This window comes from Sinohyriopsis cumingii, chromosome 1 (genome assembly GCF_028554795.1).
Source record: "Sinohyriopsis cumingii isolate HCF-2022 chromosome 1, ASM2855479v2, whole genome shotgun sequence".
NCBI lineage: Eukaryota > Metazoa > Mollusca > Bivalvia > Unionida > Unionidae > Sinohyriopsis > Sinohyriopsis cumingii.
Genome location: NC_142961.1, coordinates 146,887,948 through 146,909,627, shown reverse-complemented (window position 1 = coordinate 146,909,627; position 21,680 = coordinate 146,887,948). Strand labels below are relative to the sequence as shown.

Genomic DNA, 21,680 nt, shown 5'->3' with positions numbered 1-21,680 from the left:
TTTCTCATTGTAATTTTACTAATACTTTCTCATTGCAGCTTTACTAATACTACATTGTCAGAACTATGCTGTGATTTCTTGAAATATTTTGGAACCAATTTTCATATTTTTTTGATTTATAATTATCTGCTCTGAATGACTACAACAACAAAAACAACAGCAATAATAATAATAGTAATATTTTGTGGGGCTGAATGCCATTTTTCTGTACAAGGTTGGCTACACACAGCATTTTATCAGAAATGCAAAATTTTTATTCCAGTGTATTGCAAGCTGCATCATCACTAACCAAGGATCATTGATTTACTTCAGTCCACACTAACCCTTGGAATATGTGGCTAATTGAAAATGAGTCTTGAACAAGGGCCCTAATGCAGATGAAACAGTTTGGTTTCAGGGGGTGTAATGCCATTTTCAGTACATGATAGGTTATACATGACAGCCAGTAAAATTGGTGGAGGAAGAACCTGGAAAGACCCCAGGAAAAACCAGTTACCTACAGGAAGCTACTGGCAAGCTTTCTCACATACCCATGGTTGTAAAGCCAAGATGTGAACTCATGCAGACTGAGGTAAGGTGTGAGTGATCTGTAAAGGCTAGAGCCTTTGACTACTGTCAACAGGGACCCCTAGAAGAAGAAGAAGAAGGAGAAGAAGAAGAAAAAGAAGAAAAAGAATTTAATGTTAAAGTAAAATTAATTTACATTATTATTATTATTATTATTATTTCAATATTGATCTTATGGTTTCAAAATTCCCAATAATAATATAAATAAATTTTAGATACTATAATCAAATCAGTTTTCACTTTCAGTTGAAATATCAATGAACAAATGAAGAGCCACTGTGAAGAAAAAAAGACCAACTTAGAAATAAAGAAATTTCTTGTACAAAGATTATATATGTATTTGAGAATATTACCCAGAAGTGCACCATTAAATTGCAGTTGCATTTAAAAAATATAAATCAATAGAAATCATATCAAATGAAATCTTTTTAAAATGTAGAACTGAGTGGGTAAAATCATGTCTTCCTTTGTAATATATGAAATTTTAATAACTAATTCAATACTTAAATATTTTCAGTCTGAAAAAAATAATCTTTTATCAACATAAAATATTGTCAGTAATTTCTTGGTTTAGATTTTCTGATGACATTATCTATATGATTCAAGGGAAGCAATTCAAATTTATATGAGAATTATGGAATGAGTTGCTGGACTCGGACAAAAATAAAAACAAATCATTGAACTAAATTTATTTCTGGTCTAGTAATATATCCAATTCTTTCAAAGACATCAGTGTTTTTTGCCAGTCTTCTTACTGTCTGCTTTTTCTGTCTGAGTTTCAGCTTTCTTACTTCCAGTCTGAAGATTTTCAGCCTTCTTAGTTCCTGTCTGAAGATTTTCAGCTTTCTTACTTCCTGTCTTAGGAGTTTCCTTCTTACCTCCTGACTGAATATTTTCAGCTTTCTTACCTCCTATCTCAGTTTTCTTACCTCCTGTCTCAGCTTTCTTACTTTCTGTCTCAGTTTTCTTACTTTCTGTCTCACCTTTCTTACTTTCTGACAGAAGACTTTCAGTCTTTTTAAATCCTGACTGAAGAACAAAATCTTCAGGCCTGAAAAAGATTACAGATTTAACGGTATTTCCTCTCTGCAGGTACCCAGCCAAAAAATGTCAAGCCAGTATGATAGAGCAGTAACTACAAAAATCTGTATACTGATTAGTTAGTCATGTAGTGGTGTGCATATTAGGGGGCATACAAGCCACGGAACCAGTCTAATGGATAGGGTGCATCATGGGAAGAGTACACCAATTCAGTACTTTCATCAAGATGGAAGATGGTGGTTCTCTGAAGTCTCATGAGCACCAGAAGTATGACAGAGTTGTCAGCAAATATTTCCTCTAGTACTGCTCTGTATTCCTTCAATACTAGAAAAGAAATTTTATATGAAACTAAATTTTTAAATTGCTAGAAATTACAAATATTACAGTTTAATACAAACTATCCATGCTGAGGTTGCAGTGCAATGAAACACTACTGTTCATATTCCATGCATAGATCTTCCTTTGATTAATATTATGTATTCATTATTTTTTTTTACATAACTTGACTGGTTCCAGTTTCTAACAAATTGAGGCTGATTTTGACTGGTTTGACATGTATACTTTTGTGACATGTACTATACTTGCCAAAATTTTAAATGTTCTAGTTCGAAGAAGCAAGTGCAATCCCAACAAAGTGGAAACATTATAAATTAAAGATAAAAGGTTGTCACTAACATGGTCAAAATCTGAGCCTCAATATGGAAAAAATGTGCATCTTTATAAACTTATTTAAAAACTTACAAAATATTATTAGAATATGCAAAATACTAATTAAATGCACAAGATTTGAGCACCAGTCCTGTATTCCCTTAAAAACAAGAAGCATAACTCTTGTACAAATCATTAGACCCTCAACATGTAAAAATATGTGCATCGTTGTGAGATAATGTAAAAGCCTACTAAGATTAAAAACAAACCACTGAAAACTTACAAAATGCATGCACAAGATATTCTTAATGGTCAATTACAGCACAAAGCAAAAAGGGGGCAATAACTCTTGTAATCAGAGTATAATCAATGATTACATAAGTCACCTCAACATTCACAACTCTCCAATAGCCATTGTACATACCATCATGCAAAAATAAAATCTGGCTAAAGTTCACATTGGCATATTTTCTATCTAAAGATCTGTTTTGAAATCTTTTATCTTTACATAAGAACTTCTGATCATTTTGAAATTTAAAATTTGAACTTTTAACTGGCACCACATAACCAATATTGTACTGACATATTCTAAAACCATCTGCCTACCCATCCATCTCCCTCTTTACCTACTGTGAAAAGATATAAAAGACATTAAAAAAAAACCTTTCTTTTCTATCATATCAAAGTACTCATACTATTATGAGTTGATAATAAGCAGATTAAAATGTTATTTTTGCATTTTTTTAAATTATTTACAAAACCTAGTTTTTAAAATTTGCTTGACAAACTGTTATTATGTCCAATTTTATTGTCAAAAATTTGCAGGCTTTGAGCAATCTTGGAGTGATATCCAGTAGGTACAAGCATAGTTCATGCATAAGTATATAGGCCTCACAAGAACTGCATACAGCATGCAATTTACTCATCTAATTCCAATAAATTCATACCTACAATATACAGTTAACCTGCTAATGGTAACATATCACAATAGTCCTTACTATGGAAAGTTTACCATTCATTACACCCATTTATTCCTACTTCCAACCACATTGGTCAGTATGGGTCTACTTAGTCAATTAGGATGTATACAGGTGCAGCATAAATTGAGCTACAAGGAGCTACTGTACTGGTGAAATGCAGGAGTAGTGCCCATCAAAAACCAATGCTGTCATGACATAAATGCAAAAAACAAGTAAAATGTGGATTATAGGTCACAGCAACCTTTTTGGTATGGGTTTAGTACTAAGGTAGATAGATACAATTATCTAATTTAATGATTCTTTAAGTAGGAACAGTACACATGCTGATCTAAACCCAAGCTAGTCATATACAAAAATATGGGTCACAGTGACCTATGTTTAAGATGAAGACACAAGTAATCATCAAGATAAATTATGTTGCCAAGTTTTATGATTCCATGTATAATAGTATCAGACAGTAGATAAAACACCAATATGGCCATGAGCTAAGTGCAGAAACATATCATAAGCCAGCAAAATAAGAAATGATGGTCATAATGTCCTTTATTGTAAGGGTGTGGCATTAAAATGGATACAGTCACCTCATTTATTGATTTTGGCATGAACAGTGCTCTAGACTAAACCCAAGTCAATTAAGCATGAAATATGGATAACAGTCACCTATTTTTGTGACTAGGGTGTGGTACTCAAGATACATCCACTCATTAAATTGAATGAATCCTAGTATAATAGTATGTAAAAAGAGTACTAAACTTATTGGGTTATGACCTAAATTTTAAAACAATTGACCAAAGCCAGTAAAATATGAAATGTAAGTCACAGTGACATTCTCTTGTGGCATGCAAGTGGTTCTAACTGAGATACATATAATCAAACAGTTTGATGACTGGAGCTGAACAGAACTTTCAAACTAAACTTTAAACACAAAATATTACCATAGTTATTGAAGCATGAAATATATGTCCAAGTGACCTACTTCTGTGGTACAGGTGTAATGCTCATATTCATCAAGATGCATCTTGTAACCAAGTTTCATGAATCTAGGCAAAACAGTATATACTGGGTACAAAATATCTAGCTGGTAATGAGCTGAACAAAAAAAATTCACTAAGCCAGTAAAATATAAAATATAAGTCACAATGACTTTCTATTGTGGTATGGGTGTGGTGCTAACAGAGATTCATACAATTATAAGGTCTGATGGTTCTATCCTGAACACAGCTTGAGAAAAAAACCCATAAAATTCTGATCCTGAACAGAACTTGAAAAATAAACCACAAAATTTAGCCAAGTCAGTAGGTCACTGTGACCTGCATTTGTGATGAGACTGTAGAGTTCATCAAGATGCATCTCCTTGCCAAGTTTCAAAATTCTGGGTAGAAATATTTATACTGTGTGGAAAAAAATGTACTATATGAAAAAACTTAATTAAGAATATACATCTAATGTAGAAATATGTACAAAATGTTTGACCCCTTCCCTGATGGTATGAAACCAACTACAAACTATTACCTAGGACCTAGTGAGAAAAGTAGTAAAATAGCTTAGCACTACCTTACAGAGGTGATCTAAAATTCATCAGGGCTAGAATGTGTAACAATATGCCAATATTTTTGGGGTATTAGTCATAACATTCCATGAAGAACTGAGAAACTTGTGCACACAAGACATACAGCTAATTCCTGCACTAAGTTGCAAAAGCAACCTAATCTTGTGCAAAAATTATTGGAGTCTAATGATCAATAATGAAACTGACTTAATGCAAGGACTTGGTACTGGCAACTCTGATGTTGATCTTCCTTTCCATCTCCATCAGTCTGTTTCATGGGGCATGGACTAAAGCATCACACTGCAGACATAAAATATATGGTTTCTATGTTGTGTGATGCATCATTCCCAAATCTAGGACGAGTGAGTTGCAAGAATTACTCATCCCAGTCCTCACTGTACTCAAGAGAGTACACTGCTTACACTAAGGAACTGCAGGTACCTAATATATATATGACAGAAATACAATTTTTATCATTCAGGGAGGGCTGGAATTTGGAGATAGCAGAATGTATTTTCCTAATGTTAACATAATCAGGTAATATTTATAATGGAGAAACACCAATTACAGACCACAAATTATCATTATAGATTTAGAACACTGTTAGGCTGAACAGCCCGCAATAACAAAATCTTTGTATGAACCCAAATCAGTTCACAATGGGTAAAACACAATTGTATGAGTACTGAATATGGAAGTTGAGACCCCTCTCTCTTCCCTCTCCTTCTAAAGCATATATTTCATGGTTCATAACTCACCAATCAAATAATTTGGGAAAGCTTTCTATTTCTTCTTGTGTATACTCATCTAGACGTTTGGGTACTGGCTGAACCTGCTGGATCTGATCACTGACATTAGTTAAGATTTCTGCTGGAACTTGCTGCAAAGAAAAGAAATGTTGAAAATTTTCTTTAAAGTGTACATTGCCAGAGATATAACTTACATATTATTTTATAGCCATGTTTCATACAGAACAAATGTTACTGTAATAACTTATCCTAAAATTAAGGAAAGACTATTTTCAATAAAAAGTTGTTTTAATCAATTTAGTGATATGAATGTATGTACTGTTGCATCATGACAGATTTACTGTGACATCAAGTTACATGACAATTAGCAAATATTTGGATATAACATTATTATTCTAATAAATTATATGATTAAATTATGAATAAATGCATAGCATGACATGATGTGCTATTTTAGTTAATTATATGATTAAATTATGAATAAATGCATAGTGTGACATGATGTGCTATTTTAGTCAATTATATGATTAAATTATGAATAAATGCATAGTGTGACATGATGTGCTATTTTAGTCAATAATATGATTAAATTATGAATAAATGCATAGTGTGACATGATGTGCTATTTCAATCAATAATATGAATAAATTATGAATAAATGTATAGCGTGACATAATGTGATATTTTAATCAATAATATAAATAAATCATGAACAAATGCATAGCGTGACATAATGTGCTATTTCAGTCAATAATATGATTAAATTATGAATAAATGCATAGTGTGACATAATGTGATATTTTAGTCAATAATATGAATAAATTATGAATAAATGCATAGTGTGACATAATGTGCTATTTCAGTCAATAATATGATTAAATAATGAATAAATGCATAGTGTGACATGATGTGCTATTTTAATCAATAATATGATTAAATTATGAATAAATGCATAGTGTGACATAATGTGCTATTTTAGTCAATAATATGAATAAATTATGAATAAATGCATAGTGTGACATAATGTGCTATTTTAGTCAATAATATGAATAAATTATGAATAAATGCATAGTGTGACATAATGTGCTATTTCAGTCAATAATATGATTAAATTATGAATAAATGCATAGTGTGACATAATGTGCTATTTTAATCAATAATATGAATAAATTATGAATAAATGCATAGTGTGACATGATGTGCTATTTCAGCCAATAATATGATTAAATTATGAATAAATGCATAGTGTGACATGATGTGCTATTTTAATCAATTTTATGATTTATGAATAAATGCATAGTGTGACATGATGTGCTATTTTAATCAATTTTATAATTTATGAATAAATGCACAGTGTGATATGATGTGCTATTTTAATCAATTTTATGATTAAATTATGAATAAATGCATAGTGTGACATGATGTGCTATTTTAATCAATTTTATAATTTATGAATAAATGCATAGTGTGACATGATGTGCTATTTTAATCAATAATATGAATAAATTATGAATAAATGCATAGTGTGACATGATGTGCTATTTTAATCAATAATATGAATAAATTATGAATAAATGCATAGTGTGACAAGATGTTATTGTAATAAATAATGATTAGATTATGAATAAATGCAGAAACTGACATGTGATATTAAAATCAATTATATGACTAAATTATCAATAATTGCCTAATACGAAATGATGTGACATGTTCTATTGGATCATCATAGTGCCACATCATACTACTTGGCAACAAACCCATTGGTCCCTGCATGTGCTTCCTAGCACTTAATACAAGCTTGACAACATCAAAAAATTTAAATAAAGGATCAACAAAAACAATGGATTTATTCAGCAAAGTATTAAGCTGGTTATGTAATAATTATTGATTATAATCTTTGTGCTGTTGGAGATTGTGAGCATAACAATAAATTGGGTTGAGCAATAATATAAAAAAAAACATGTCCACTTGGAGGTATGTTGTGTGAAAATAATGATGCACACTAAAGTAGCTATTTCTCTCAGCTGGTTTTTCAGACTGAGTGATTCTAATGTTTGTAGAACACTCTGACCAATTGTTTCATTTGGTTGAGATTTAATGCTGATTCAGAAAAGCCTTAAGTAGTCCAAATGTCTCTGATGCAGGATGGTCAGACTGTTACCAATGTTCAATTTTAATTCTAGGACATCAAGTATGAGTGGTTATCTTAAATTGTGTGGCTTAAAGCATACCCTGGATTCACATGAATACAAACAAGATGGCTCACCTCCTCTGGATTCACATAAATACAAACAAGATGGCTCACCTCCTCTGAATTCACATAAATACAAAACAAAAAACAAGACATCTCACCTCCTCTGGATTCACATAAACAAAAACAAGATGGCTCACCTCCTCTGGATTCACATAAATAAAAACAAGCCGGCTCACCTCCTCAGGATTCACATAAATACAAACAAGATGGTTCACCTCCTCTGGATTCACATAAATACAAACAAGATGGCTCACCTCCTCTGGATTCAATAAATACAAACAAGATGGCTCACCTCCTCTGGAAAAATATGTAGTCTTCTCATTCGTCCCCTTCGAAGTAAATTCTTTGGAAGATAGAAGTACACAGCTTTCTCTATAACCTGAAGATTTGAAGAGGAGAGACATTTTTGTGGAAACAAAAGACTTTGATTTTGAGTTTGTCACTTATAACTAAGCCCATATTATGTAAAAAGGAGTAACACATTAGTAATAAAAGAAGCTGACCCTGAGATAACAACATCGTTAGATTTGTCCAAAATTCATCTTCTTTCTTAAAATCATCTTACAAATTTCATGGTATTATGATAAATTACGAAATTTGCAATATAATGCACTAATTTTACAGAATCATTTTTCAAAAGGAAAATAATATGGAAATACTTTGCAAGCAGTTAAGGTAACAGGTGCATTTCCTGAACCAGTGTTTCACAGTCTAAAGCCAATTTTATTGTCTGTTTGCTACAGAGAAGGAAGAACTCAAATGTGGCAAAAACATTTGATGCAGAGCAAAAGGAGAGGTGGTTCATTCAAGCCCAGCCTCATGCTTTACCTAAATAATGCCCTATATCCTTCCGAAACATGTAGATGACATGACAACCATTATTTTCCAAGAAGCCTTTCACCTCACATGCATACATGGCACTTATAAAGACATTTGGTTGGTTTTAACAGTACTTTTAACATATTATTGGCTATTCAGGCATCATACAGGTTTATGTGAAAAAAATTCAAGGACAATTCAAGGACAGAATGCAGATTCTCAAGGAGTAACATGGAATCAAGACATAAGCTAAAATGCCTCAAAAACAGGCAAAGTAAAAAGAATAAGATAAAATATTTGCACTTGAAAGCAATCTGTATATGCCATTAATTCAGCGGAAATTGAAGTCCTAAAAAATCACAAGTAGTACTGTAATCCAAACCGACATGGCGTATAGCTAACACTGGCACCATTGAAAAAAAAAACAAACACATCAATGCCTGAAAATTTAAAAGAAAAAAGGGGGTGGAGAAAAAAAACTGTATGCATGAAAAGCAGTATCACTATATTCTTCCCTATCATGTCATGTTTCATGACAGCAGCAAGAACCCCATTTACGCTGACAGCTCATGATTGATCAATCATTTTGTTTTACTTTCCAGGTCTTTAAAAACGACTGTCAGGCAGTAAATGAACATATGGTACACCCTTTATAAAGTAAAACAAATGTACTGCCAGAATGCATATGTTCTAGGATGTTATATAAGGGAGACCACTCACATGCAATTAGCAGATGACATTATTTGTAGTTCACTTAAAACTTTTGAATGCCAATTTCTTTTCTTCAAAGGATGAACAATAAAGCAAACAAAATGCATAAAATATGGTTTAAATAGTTTATTTTGTTCTCGTTTTCACATAATTCAAGTATGTACAAGGACACAGTCAAAATCTGGTTGCAATTCAAATGATTTCAAAACCCAAGAATGTTCAAAGATATTCAAGGTGTGTACAAACCCTGCAATACTACTTACAGAAAAAGGGAACCAATTGCCTCTACCCACTGACACATCAAGGTAGCTGACCCAGACTGGCCTGGGCAAGTACTGAACCCATGACCTCTGGATTACAAATATGACACTCCAACAACTGAGCTAATGTCACTCGGTCATATGCAATTAAGGAACTATGATTAAACAACACTGCATGCTGATCAATTAACAGTCTGAAACATTTAAAATGAATTTTATATTAAGTTAAATTTGTGACTGCTCCAATGGTTAGAACATATGCCTCAGATATGATAGGTTGCGGATTCAAACCCCGTCAAGTCATACCAAGAACGTAAACAAATGGTACTAACAGCTGCCTTGCTAGGCACTCAGCATTAAGAGGTTAGTGTTAGGACTGGTCAGCCTGGTGTCAGGATAATGTGACTGGGTGGGACATCATGCTACATGTCTGCGGCATGATGCCCCAGTGCAAGACATCACTATAAACTGCCACGCTGCAGACATCATAGCAATACGACTGAAAAATTGTTAAAGAAATATTAAAAATCCAAATCACACACAAACACATGTTCAATTTGTACACAGTAGCAATGTAGTTACCTACCCATACTGAATGGGATTATACACTGTTAAATATAAACAATGCAATGTAATTTGTCCAATACTAGTTCATAAACATTTTATACTACACATCAGTTCTACCAAAACACACTTGATCTAAAAAAAAGACACTTTCACATTGTGAAGTGACCAGATGGAATTGAGAATTTGAATCAAGTTCTTTGGAGACTCAAGATTGCTGGGCACTCTGAGAGACATACTGTTGTCAACTGCCTTTCCTGAGTACCATGCAGGTTGATAAGAACAGATCTGATGCTATGAATATAGTGACAATATTAAAATCTTGAAATTCATCGACTCATCAAATGTCTCTCCTTCAAAGCAGGACTTTTAAATTTTCTACTCAGATGATTAAAGATATACTTTATTTACCCACATATATGTTTCCCTTTATAGCAGGACTTTTGATCTTATGATTCTGTTGATCCAAGAAATATCTTTTTTTACTAAAAGTATTTCCCTTTAGAACAGGACTTTGGAACTCAAGTATTAATTGGATCAACAGTCAAAAGTTCAAATCGCATGTTATCAAGTCTAATTAATCCATGTTTTCTGTTAGAATTGGATTTCTGAACTGATGACTCTGCTGACCGAAGAAATACCTTATTTACCTTTGGGTTTCCCTTTACTCATGTTTCCTTTTACAGCAGAACTTTTGACTCTTTTGATCTAATAAATACCTTATTTACCAATGAGTTCCCTTTTGAACAACAGTTTTGAACTGTTGACTTGGTTGATCAAACAAATACCTTATATACCCATGTGTTTATCTTTTGAGCAGGACTTTCAAAACTTTTGACTGCTGATCCACTAAATACCTTAATCATGTACATATTTCCCTTTACAGCAGGACTTTTGAACTCTGGACTCTTCTGAGCCAATAAATTCTTTATTCACCCATGTATCATGTATACTCACTGATATATTGAATCAAACTGCAAACAACAAAGATCCTGATTTGCTGTAGTATAATGCACCTGCCAATCAGGGTCTATGTTTTTTGTTCTACTGATTACTCCTAACAAACTGAACAGACCCAGATCTGCCATCATGTAATGCTCTGGCAGATCTGGATCTGTGCAGTTTGCAGTTGGACTCATTTTTTAAGAGAGCACATAGGCAGGTGTATCTTTTCAGAGAATGACTTTTGAATGTTTGATTATGTTGATCAAAGAAGCACCCTACTTTTGCATTTATGTGTTTCGGAGCAGAATGTGAGTGGAATTTTTGAATTTTCGACTCTTTTGACTCCTTTCATCTCAACCCAGATCTGTTGTCTGTGCTGATTAGTATGCCACATTTTACATATGGGGGGATATCGCACAATGTCCCCTGAAGTAGAACATTTCAAATCAGGATTGACAGGTGGCAGATGATAGATATCTTGATGACATAGATGATGTTGTTGTTGTTGTTGTAGGGTTTAACGCCATTTTTCAGCACACGATAGGCTATACATGGCGGCCAGTATTAATGGTGGAGGAAGAACCCGGGAAAACCCCGGAAAGAACCACCGACCCATGAGAAGCTACTGGCAAGCTTTCTCACATATCCACATTAGCTGAATCCGAGACTCGAACCCACGCAGACAGAGGTGAGATGGCAATGATCCGTAACGGATATCGGTTTAGACCACTCGGCCACTTGGGGCCCCTGACATAGATGAAATAAGGGCTGTGATGGTTTTATGATTATGTAGAAGTTATAGAGTAGTGCTAACACTATGTATTTCCAACAGGTGGGGCTGGCTTTAAAAAAAAAACTGATCTAAGCTTTTGAAATGTTTAGATCTGGTATTTTTCTTGTGCGATTAAAAACGTGGTCTGGTTCCTCTTTTTGGAAAAGATCTGGACTTATTGGGAAGAAACTTTTCATAAATAAGCTGCTAAAATTGGGAAATCTGCATTATTTTAAAATACTTTGTCATTGTTACAAGGGGCTCATTTTCAGCCTTAGGATTCCTATATAAATCAAAGGAAATGTGGTCCTTACCTTTGTAGGGTCCACCTCATGTAATCTCCAAGCAGCTGTTTCTGAAAATCCCCCTGGATAGCTGTGCGAAAAAAAATCAAATTAATTATGAAGCACATCTTAAATCTTTTAATTTCTATGACATTTCATTAAATTTTCATGCTTGAAATGGATGCAGCATGTTAGTGGCATAAAAGTTTTACAAGTAACTGACACTTTATTTGGTACTTTATCAGAGAGCTGTCTAACTAAAGGCTTGTGGAACATATTTTTGTGGCCCGTGCTCATTCAAAAAGTCAGTTCTATAATTATAGTATTATTACTATAATATATATCATGTATTGCCTATGAACCGGATATTTTTTGTCCCTGTGGTCCATGGTGTTTAAGATGTTGGACCACCCTGCTTAATATATCAATTTTGTTAAAATACTGTTGCTGCAAATATAAGTTCCATACCCAACTGGCTAAAATTTTGTGCTCAATAAAAATAGTATACATGAATTTAACTAAATAGCTGATAACCTAAATTATTGTATTGTAGGACCTGCATGTGTATAATCAACTTTATTCAACATTATAACTGAATAGAAATGTCTCTCTTTTCTTCCCTGTGCAAAACTGTGTGAATGTGCACAAGGTAAAACTTCCTGTTTTTCCATTTTACTGTGATTTTCAGGTAAGATTATAGCAATTTTGTTTACAATATTTAACTTTATATGAAAATCTGAAACCAGAAAATTATGCAAGATTAGTAATTTTATTTTTCCCATATCAATAGGAATTTCAGATATATAAATTACACATACTTCCCATATCTTCATAAAGTCTGAGAACACCTGTGTTCTATTGTCAGATATGGCACAATTATTCTCTTTTACTCACATAAAGACCCAAAACATATATGTACCCTAAAATGCATTTGTGCTACATTTCAATCTACCATCATGACAGCTGATTATCAATGTGTGTGTGTGTGTGTGTGTGTGTGTGTGTGTGTGTCTGTGTGTGTGTGTGTGAAACCTCAAATACATATTTTCTATCATTACATCCTCTTGGTCCCATTGAAAACTTACCCTGTGTGATGGAAGTATTTATATACTCTCCAGTAGTCATTGGGCATGGAAATGTACTTTGAGTTAATAACTACAACATGGTCACCAATATCACCTGCAATGCAAATAACAATTCTTAAATGGCGGAATGGACATCTAATATTGACACTGTTCATTCCAGGAATGGAAAAAGTATGGCTCACAGGCCCCTACTAGCAGAAAATGTGGGGTAATTCACAGATATCCACGTCTGTTTATATTTATCCTAGAAAATGTTTATTCAAGAAATAAAAATGATTAGAAAAACAATCAGATTCTTAAGTTACAAATGACTTAAGATAACTACGTATAATTATTCTCTGACAAAACTCAGAATGTGTCTGGTAAAGACCGGATGGTATATACAGTGTATTTGGGAGAAATAATAAGAAATGGTCCTCACAATGACTTGGAGAACACTATGATCCAACCCCAACTCCCCTTCAGACAAGTGTCATGTATTAAGGTTGTATCACTTACAGTGGCATGGATACCTTTGTAATGGCAATAAAACTACAAAATATATGTAGCTGCTTTTTTAAGTGAACTTGTCCAGACATTGACATAATGGAAAATGTGTGGATAACAGAGCCCATACTTTAACATCATGGGAAATGTGTTGAAAACAACCCAGATATTAACATCATGGGAAATGTGTCGAGAAAATTTAACATTTCGTTACCGCAGGGAGTATATGAGTATAGAAATGTGGGTTATTTCTGTACACTTTATAAATATCACTTTCCTTAATTAAAGAACGGTCATTCTTTCTAGATACAAATTAAGATTTTCAACCAAAATAACACATGATCCAATGTTTACAGGAATGACGTACTGTTGAACAAAATCGCCAGCAAGCAGAATAGGCTGACACAGTTGTACATGTCAGTGTTTTAAAGAATGTGAAAATTAAACTCAGTGGCAACCAACAGTTTTTCTAATTGGCAAAGTTCAACATTTTCTGGGAGAGGACTGCAACTTTTGCTGGTGGGACTCCTATTTTTACCAAAATGGGAGTCCTGGACTCCTAGTTTTAAAATCTTAGCGAGACATCTGGACATACATTTGCTTAATACTCCAGGTCATTCAACATTATAAGTTAATGGATTTGCTCCATTAATGCTACTGATGTAAAAGTGGTTGGAATTCAAGTAATTTCTGAAACTTATGACACATCAAATATCATTTCACTGCTTCTGTAATGTTCCTCCATGACTCAAATTCTTTATCAATGGAGCATATTTCTTTCTCTCCTGATAAAACCAAGAGCAAGATAAAATCCAATCCAAACCAAGCGCAAGATAAAATCCAATCCAAACCAAGAGCATGATAAAATCCGCTTCCAACCAAGGGCAAGAGAAAATCCAATCCAAACCAACAGCAAGATAAAATCCAATCCAAACCAAGAGCAAGATAAAATCCACTCCCAACCAAGAGCATTATAAAATCCAATCCCAACCAAGAGCATTATAAAATCCAATCCAAACCAAGAGCAAGATAAAATCCAATTAAAACCGAGAGCAAGATAAAATCCAATCAAAACCAAAAGCAAGATAAAATCCAATCCAAACCAAGAGCAAGATAAAATCCAATCCAAACCAAGAGCAAGATAAAATCCAATCCAAACCAAGAGCAAGATAAAATCCACTTCCAACAAAGAGCATTATAAAATCCACTTCCAACCAGGAGCATGATAAAATCCACTTCCAACCAAGAGCATGATAAAATCCACTTCCAACCAAGATCATGATCAAATCCACTTCCAACCAAGAGCATGATAAAATCTACTTCCAACCAGAAGTATAATAAAATCAAATTCCAACCAAAAGCATGACAAAATCCACTCCCAACCAGGAGCATGATAAAATCCACTTCCAACCAGGAGCGTGATAAAATCCACTTCCAACCGAGAGCATGATAAAATCCACTTCCAACCAAGAGCATGATAAAATCCACTTCCAACCAAGAGCATGATAAAATCTACTTCCAACCAGAAGCATGATAAAATCCACTTCCAACCAAAAGCATGATAAAATCCACTCCATTTCAAGAGGCTTACCATAAACTTTAACTTCAGGCGTTATTTGCTGTGTGAATCGGCAACTGACAGTTTATACCACGATAAACTCAGAAAAAACAACGTTAAACTCTTATGTAACAAAACATTTTCTTACATGCTGGAGTTATAGGAGCATGTTGGAAGTTAGGACCAACTAAACATCACAAGAAGCCATCCTGTGAAACTCATTTGTTGATATGATCATCCATTCAGGAGGAGTATTGATAAAAGAATTCTAAGATTTGACACTGAAGATGATATTAGACATCAGACCAACAACAATACTTTTAAGATCAATAATTTTAAGATGGTCACTGTGGTGGCTCCACTGGTGGTCTTATTGTCACTATTTTCATATATGACCACCTAAATTATCTAGACATCATAACAAGACTTCTGGTGACAACTCCCTGTCAGTGTGACTACACATTCAGGTAAAATAGCAATAAAGAAATTTTCAAGATGGATGCCATGGTAGCCTATTGGATATCTGAGGGAAACCATTATCTTTAAGACAAATTAAACCTTGGGATGAATCTGTAAAGTTTCATGGCAACCCTTCAAGTTTAGATGAATTGCAATAACAAATTTGTGCTAATAGATTGCAGATTACAGATAGAAGGACACAGATGACAAGCCAGTGTATTAGCTCTTCTGATCTATAAACAGTAAATCAAAAATGGACTAGACTTTACCATTCTGATCTATAAACAATAAAGCAAAAATGGACTAGACTTTACCATTCTGATCTATAAATGGTAAAGCAAAAAATGGACTAGACTTTACCATTCTGATCAATAAACAGTAAAGCAAAAAATGGACTAGACTTTACCATTATGATCTATAAACAGTAAAGCAAAAATGGACTAGATTTTACCATTCTGATCTATAAATGGTAAAGCAAAAATGGACTAGATTTTACCATTCTGATCTATAAACAGTAAAGCAAAAATGGACTAGACTTTACCATTCTGATCTATAAACAGTAAAGCAAAAAATGGACTAGACTTTACCATTATGATCTATAAAGAGTAAAGCAAAAATGGACTAGATTTTACCATTCTGATCTATAAACAGTAAAGCAAAAATGGACTAGACTTTACCATTCTGATCTATAAACAGTAAAGCAAAAAATGGACTAGACTTTACCATTATGATCTATAAAGAGTAAAGCAAAAATGGACTAGATTTTACCATTATGATCTATAAACAGTAAAGCAAAAATGGACTAGATTTTACCATTCTGATCTATAAATGGTAAAGCAAAAATGGACTAGATTTTACCATTCTGATCTATAAACAGTAAAGGAAAAATGGACTAGACTTTACCATTCTGCAAAAAGATTACTTACTCAGAGAATCATAAATAGGTTTGTGTTTCCCAATCAGATAGTAGGCTATCTTGCTGGAGGACTTGAATGGACACTGGCGATATGCATCAAACAGCCACCAGGTCCTGGCCATGGTGGCCCATTGCTGCAAAAATAATTTGAGTACTTTAATATGCAAAGTACAATAAAAATACAAACTACAATAAAACTGGGACAACTCAAACATCACTCATTTGAATACCTGCCCAATTTACTCAGGTCTGCAGCTATGCATTATCTGGTCTGCGACCTCTACAAATCTAACTACAAACTTTGAACATGCAATGTTTGTTTTTTTATATATCATAATCTAAAATTAAATGTTGCATACTAAATGTTATGATGGGGTAAAATAGTGTGCATCAAAACAAGGAATGGGCACTTCAACAGCACAGCTATCCTGGAAAATAACAAAAACTTACCTGGTCACCATCATTCACATGACTCAAACCGATGAACAGCTGCCCTTTGTGCAATGCAATCAACAGAAAGTGGCAATATTAGATGTATTCACAGTACATCAAAGCATCAAGATGCTAACTGAATTGAAAGATAAAGGAATCACTTCGTTCCTCTCAGCCTGCAACATTTATAGACCAACTAATACAAAGAAGAATTTACATCACTTCCATAATATGGATAACTCAGGCCTGGATAACTTGTGAATCTACTAGTAATACTGGATCAGGCATGGATCCAACAAAAAATTTCTAGAGAAATACAAAAGAAATTGGTCCTTATTTGCTGAACATGAAAAACGGACAAAATGTTACTCATGATCATACTTCACATACACAAATAAGAATACAATAACAGTCAAACTTTCTTGAGATCAGTAATATTTTCATAATAATAATAATATTAATAATAATATTTTTATATTTATATTTCTTTGCCCACACTGCATTTAAAATTCATATAAAGTTAAATATTATTTGTTTTTAATCTGTAATGTTGTCATTGATGGATTTTCAATTCAAGTACATTTGTGTGCTCGATTTGATCATTGGATCCTTTCGATTTTTGTGGAAATATTCCAACAGTGCAAGCATGGCCATTCCATCTCATAGGTAAGTTGCAATTTATGCTTATTATAATACATGCATGCTACCACACATAAATTAGGTAAATAATGCAATAATATAGAGCTGATCCCCCAAGTATGTTAATCTGGGTCAGCCACCATTGCAGTTTTATTTACATTGACGAACTCCAATTGACAAAGATTTTTTTAAAGGAATTGAAAGAGGGAAAGTCATAGACACTTTACAAATTTTAAGTAAGCAGCAGTAGCAAAACAGTTACCGATAAGAACATTAAGTACTGCGATAATACAGCATTCCACTATTGATAATTTTGAACTGATGTCATCACTGGCAATCAGCCATTCAAACGTTGCAATCTGACTCATTCGAGTGAGTAGGTGACCAACTCTGTTTTTATCCATTTTACCTTTGTCTTTTACAGCAAAAAGACAAAGGTCTAAAAGGATAATAACAGAATCAATCACCTAATTTAATGAGTCAGATCCTAATAGCCTGCTATTTCTGTTTTAAAACTAAATATTTATAGCCAATAACATCTTGAAATCTATTTCAAAGATTTTCTCCAATTAAGTTTAAGAAATTCTATGATGACTCTGTTAAGGCAAGATGAAGGATAAGACCTGAGAGTGAGTAAATGAAATGTTTTCACCTACTGGATACGTTTGTCAAGCCCATTGTAGTCCATACGTAACAAAGTATCAGTTTCATAACAGCATTACTTCTAGGACTCTGCTATGCAAGATAAAATGAAAAGACACTGATCTTAAACCCAAGTAGCCTGGAATGCTCTATTATCGTGGTATTTAATGTTGTTATCGGTACATATTAAAACCATAGCTGCCAACCCTCCAGGCTCAATTAGTGAAAACAGGGATAACAATTAGTGAATTCTGACATGAATTCGTGAAGCAATCTTCGAGTTCAGGAACATTTGTCAGAACAAATGTTTAGCAAGAACTCAAGCTGATAAAGGTAGATTGTGTTCAACAAGAAAACTCACAATGCTTCTGCGTTGGTAGTTGCAAGTCTTCCATCAATGGCTTAAAATATTCCAGAGCTGAAATCTGTTGCGAGTTCTTACTTTTCCCAACCTCTATGTGCTTTTTGCTACCAATGTGCTTCCTCACATTGTCTCTGCCACCATGGCCAATGCTAAAATCTCTGGTACACTGTGTGCAAAAAGCATGATGTATATCGGTATATTGGCTGAATGCATGTCCAATGTTTGGCATATTCCAAACTAAACTTCACTTTTTGTGCAATACATTTCTTTTTCCTTGATGGTGAAGATATTTTCAAGATGCATGCGCGGAGCAAAATCTGGTTAGGCCCCAGTTTCTCTAAAAAGTATTTGTAAAACTACTCTTATACATATAGATTAAATACACTAAAATGCTTGCTACTGGGCCAATTGTACCAATCATCTATAGTTCCACTAATATTATGACCAGTAGTACAGTCCAATGCTGATATAGTAAGTTTGACAACAGCTTTATATCTGATGATCAATAGAATTCCATGCACTTTATAAAAAGTAATGATCGTTGTTTTTTCAATGTCGAATTGCCAAAAATGTTGACATTTTTTAATGTATTTGTGACAGATTTGCGGCCTTCCTGGACACAGCTTTACGTCTGTGAACAACCAATTGACGGCGCGTGTTCAAAATTATACTGGAAATCCTGTTTGCCGCCATAATACAGCGTTGGATTATATGGAGCAAGAAAACGAAATGCAATACAGAATAAATTTGTCCCTCTCGATAAATGCCCTTGCAAACCTCGAAAACTGGTTACTTTTGGAACCAACATTGGTTTGGTAAACATTCATTCTCTTAAGAATTTGATTAAATTAATTAACATACCAAAACACGATTATGCGCCATTCTTAAGTTCTCCCAATGAGTTCTGCTATACAGCTGAAAAAAAGATTCAAAGTAGCTTCAACCGAAAATTCTCATTTCATCCAACGAGTGCAATTGTAATGCACCATGTGTTCCGAATAAAAATCAAACTTCCGGTTCTTCGGGTAATGCTTTTCAATTCAGTTTGAATTATCGCTCTCAACGAAATCCATATAATCATTTATTTCGTAACACACACACACGTACGTGCGCGCGCGCACATACACACGATTTGCTAGTTTGTTTCTCAGTATTTACTAATACAATTGATACATTTAACTGTACATTCTATTAAGACGATCTCTGTCGTGAGAATGACAAGATATAAGATTGTCTGAGTAAAATACATACAACACTATGACGATTATTTTACCGACATAACAACTATATTTCATAATTCAACAGAAAGCTACGGAGATAATACATATTTACAGTGTAACAGTTCACATGTAGACATTACAGTGCCAGTGTCACCACCAAAGTAAAAGACAGTTCGACATTAAATAAAAGATAATACAAAGGCAGGTTTAAATACAACTCAGTTGTAGACAACATGGATTTTTCACTGAGTCTCCGCAGATATGTGAGATGTAAAGGACACTTGGTCGTACGATAGAGATGAAAGGCGTGTGTATGTTAAATTATTGTACAAAAAAAACATCTTTTTTACTTTATTAATGATTCCATAATTTCATTCGCAGTAAAAGTGACATAATTCATTTTATCTCAGCAACAAGGAGCCATTAAAAAAAAAAAAGAAAACCCTAATATATTAGGGTAACCAAACATCAGCACTTAATTATTGTCATTCAGTCGTTGTCCACCCAGGCGATGAATGATAATTATCAGTAGTGGACACTCAGTTATTCTTAATCGTTGACACCCAACTATCATCATACCAGAGAGCATCCCCGGAGTGCAGTACTTATGTATACACAACTCATAAGCCAACCAAAGGTTGATTTAATTGTATCTTTTTTCAATTTCGGGAAAAAAAAGAAAACTTTAGATAACTATATTATGGACTGACATAAAAAAACAGTGTACTTCACACTTGTAAAGAAAATCAGTTTAACGCTGCAGTTTATATATATATATATATATATATATATATATATATATATATATATATATATATATATATACACACACAAACACACACATGGATTTATATTTATATATATATATATATATATATATATATATATATATATATATATATATATATATATATTAACTGCAGCGTTAAACTGATTTTCTTTACAAGGGTAAAGTACACTGGTTTTTTTTTTAATGTCAGTCCATAACGTGTGTGTTTGTGTGTGTGTGTGTCTATCTATCTATCTATCTATATATATATATATATATATATATATATATATATATATATATATATAAACACACACACATTAAAAGCCATTTAATATTTTAGACTTTAACATTTTTCAGTTTGACGATGATTCCATGAACAGGTACAAGTACGGAGTGATATAAATTTGAGGTTAAATCAATTAAAATGGGCAATATGAATTTCAACATCGGAATATGTATATCTTGTTGGCATCTAACCCCAGCATACCAGAATCAGTAATATCAATTATATATATAAGGGTTGTCATCGCCGGGGGCGGATGTGGGAGATAAGCACCCATTTCCCTTGGAAATTCCCCAGTGGCTTGCGTCTGATAGAGCCTCTGACAACCAAATCCAGCTCCAGGCCTTCATGATTGTTGGCAGAATCTGTTTAAACTGACTGGTAAAGGAATGACAGGCGAGTTTCTGATGCCTCCAAACCAGACGGATCGGGTAGATGGGGCTCGTTAACCTTGGGTGGTCGCCCATCTAGGAGACGGTAAACTCCGATTTCAAACGTTCGCTGCCTTGCGACTATACCCTCTCATGGGAAAGGCTAAGGGAGTAAACCCCAACAGAAAATCCGGAGACGGAATCCCTAAGGCGACTTGGCATTGCTTTTATTGTCATCTCGGTAACTCCTGCTACGCAGCTGGTGCCATGACGTATCGGCTTGTCCTTTCCCTTGGAACCATCATTTGCG

General features: G+C 33.7%; 1 protein-coding gene across 2 annotated transcripts; it reads right to left on the bottom strand.

The window, feature by feature from the left end:
* Nucleotides 1-1,241: 1,241 nt before the first annotated feature.
* Nucleotides 1,242-19,779, bottom strand: LOC149808107 (large ribosomal subunit protein uL13m-like). Of its 2 annotated transcripts, XM_089973492.1 has the most exons (7): nucleotides 19,586-19,779; nucleotides 16,658-16,781; nucleotides 13,229-13,322; nucleotides 12,174-12,234; nucleotides 8,081-8,167; nucleotides 5,544-5,665; nucleotides 1,242-1,618 (listed from the first exon to the last, which is right to left on the bottom strand). In XM_089973492.1, exons 1-7 carry the CDS (start codon nucleotides 19,604-19,606, stop codon nucleotides 1,297-1,299), a joined length of 831 nt encoding a protein of 276 aa, XP_089829618.1. In that variant the 5' UTR covers nucleotides 19,607-19,779; the 3' UTR covers nucleotides 1,242-1,296. The 2 variants fall into 2 exon arrangements, with proteins under 2 accessions (XP_089829618.1, XP_089829619.1); XM_089973493.1 differs by lacking the exon at nucleotides 1,242-1,618 and having other exon boundaries at nucleotides 5,540-5,665.
* Nucleotides 19,780-21,680: the final 1,901 nt, after the last annotated feature.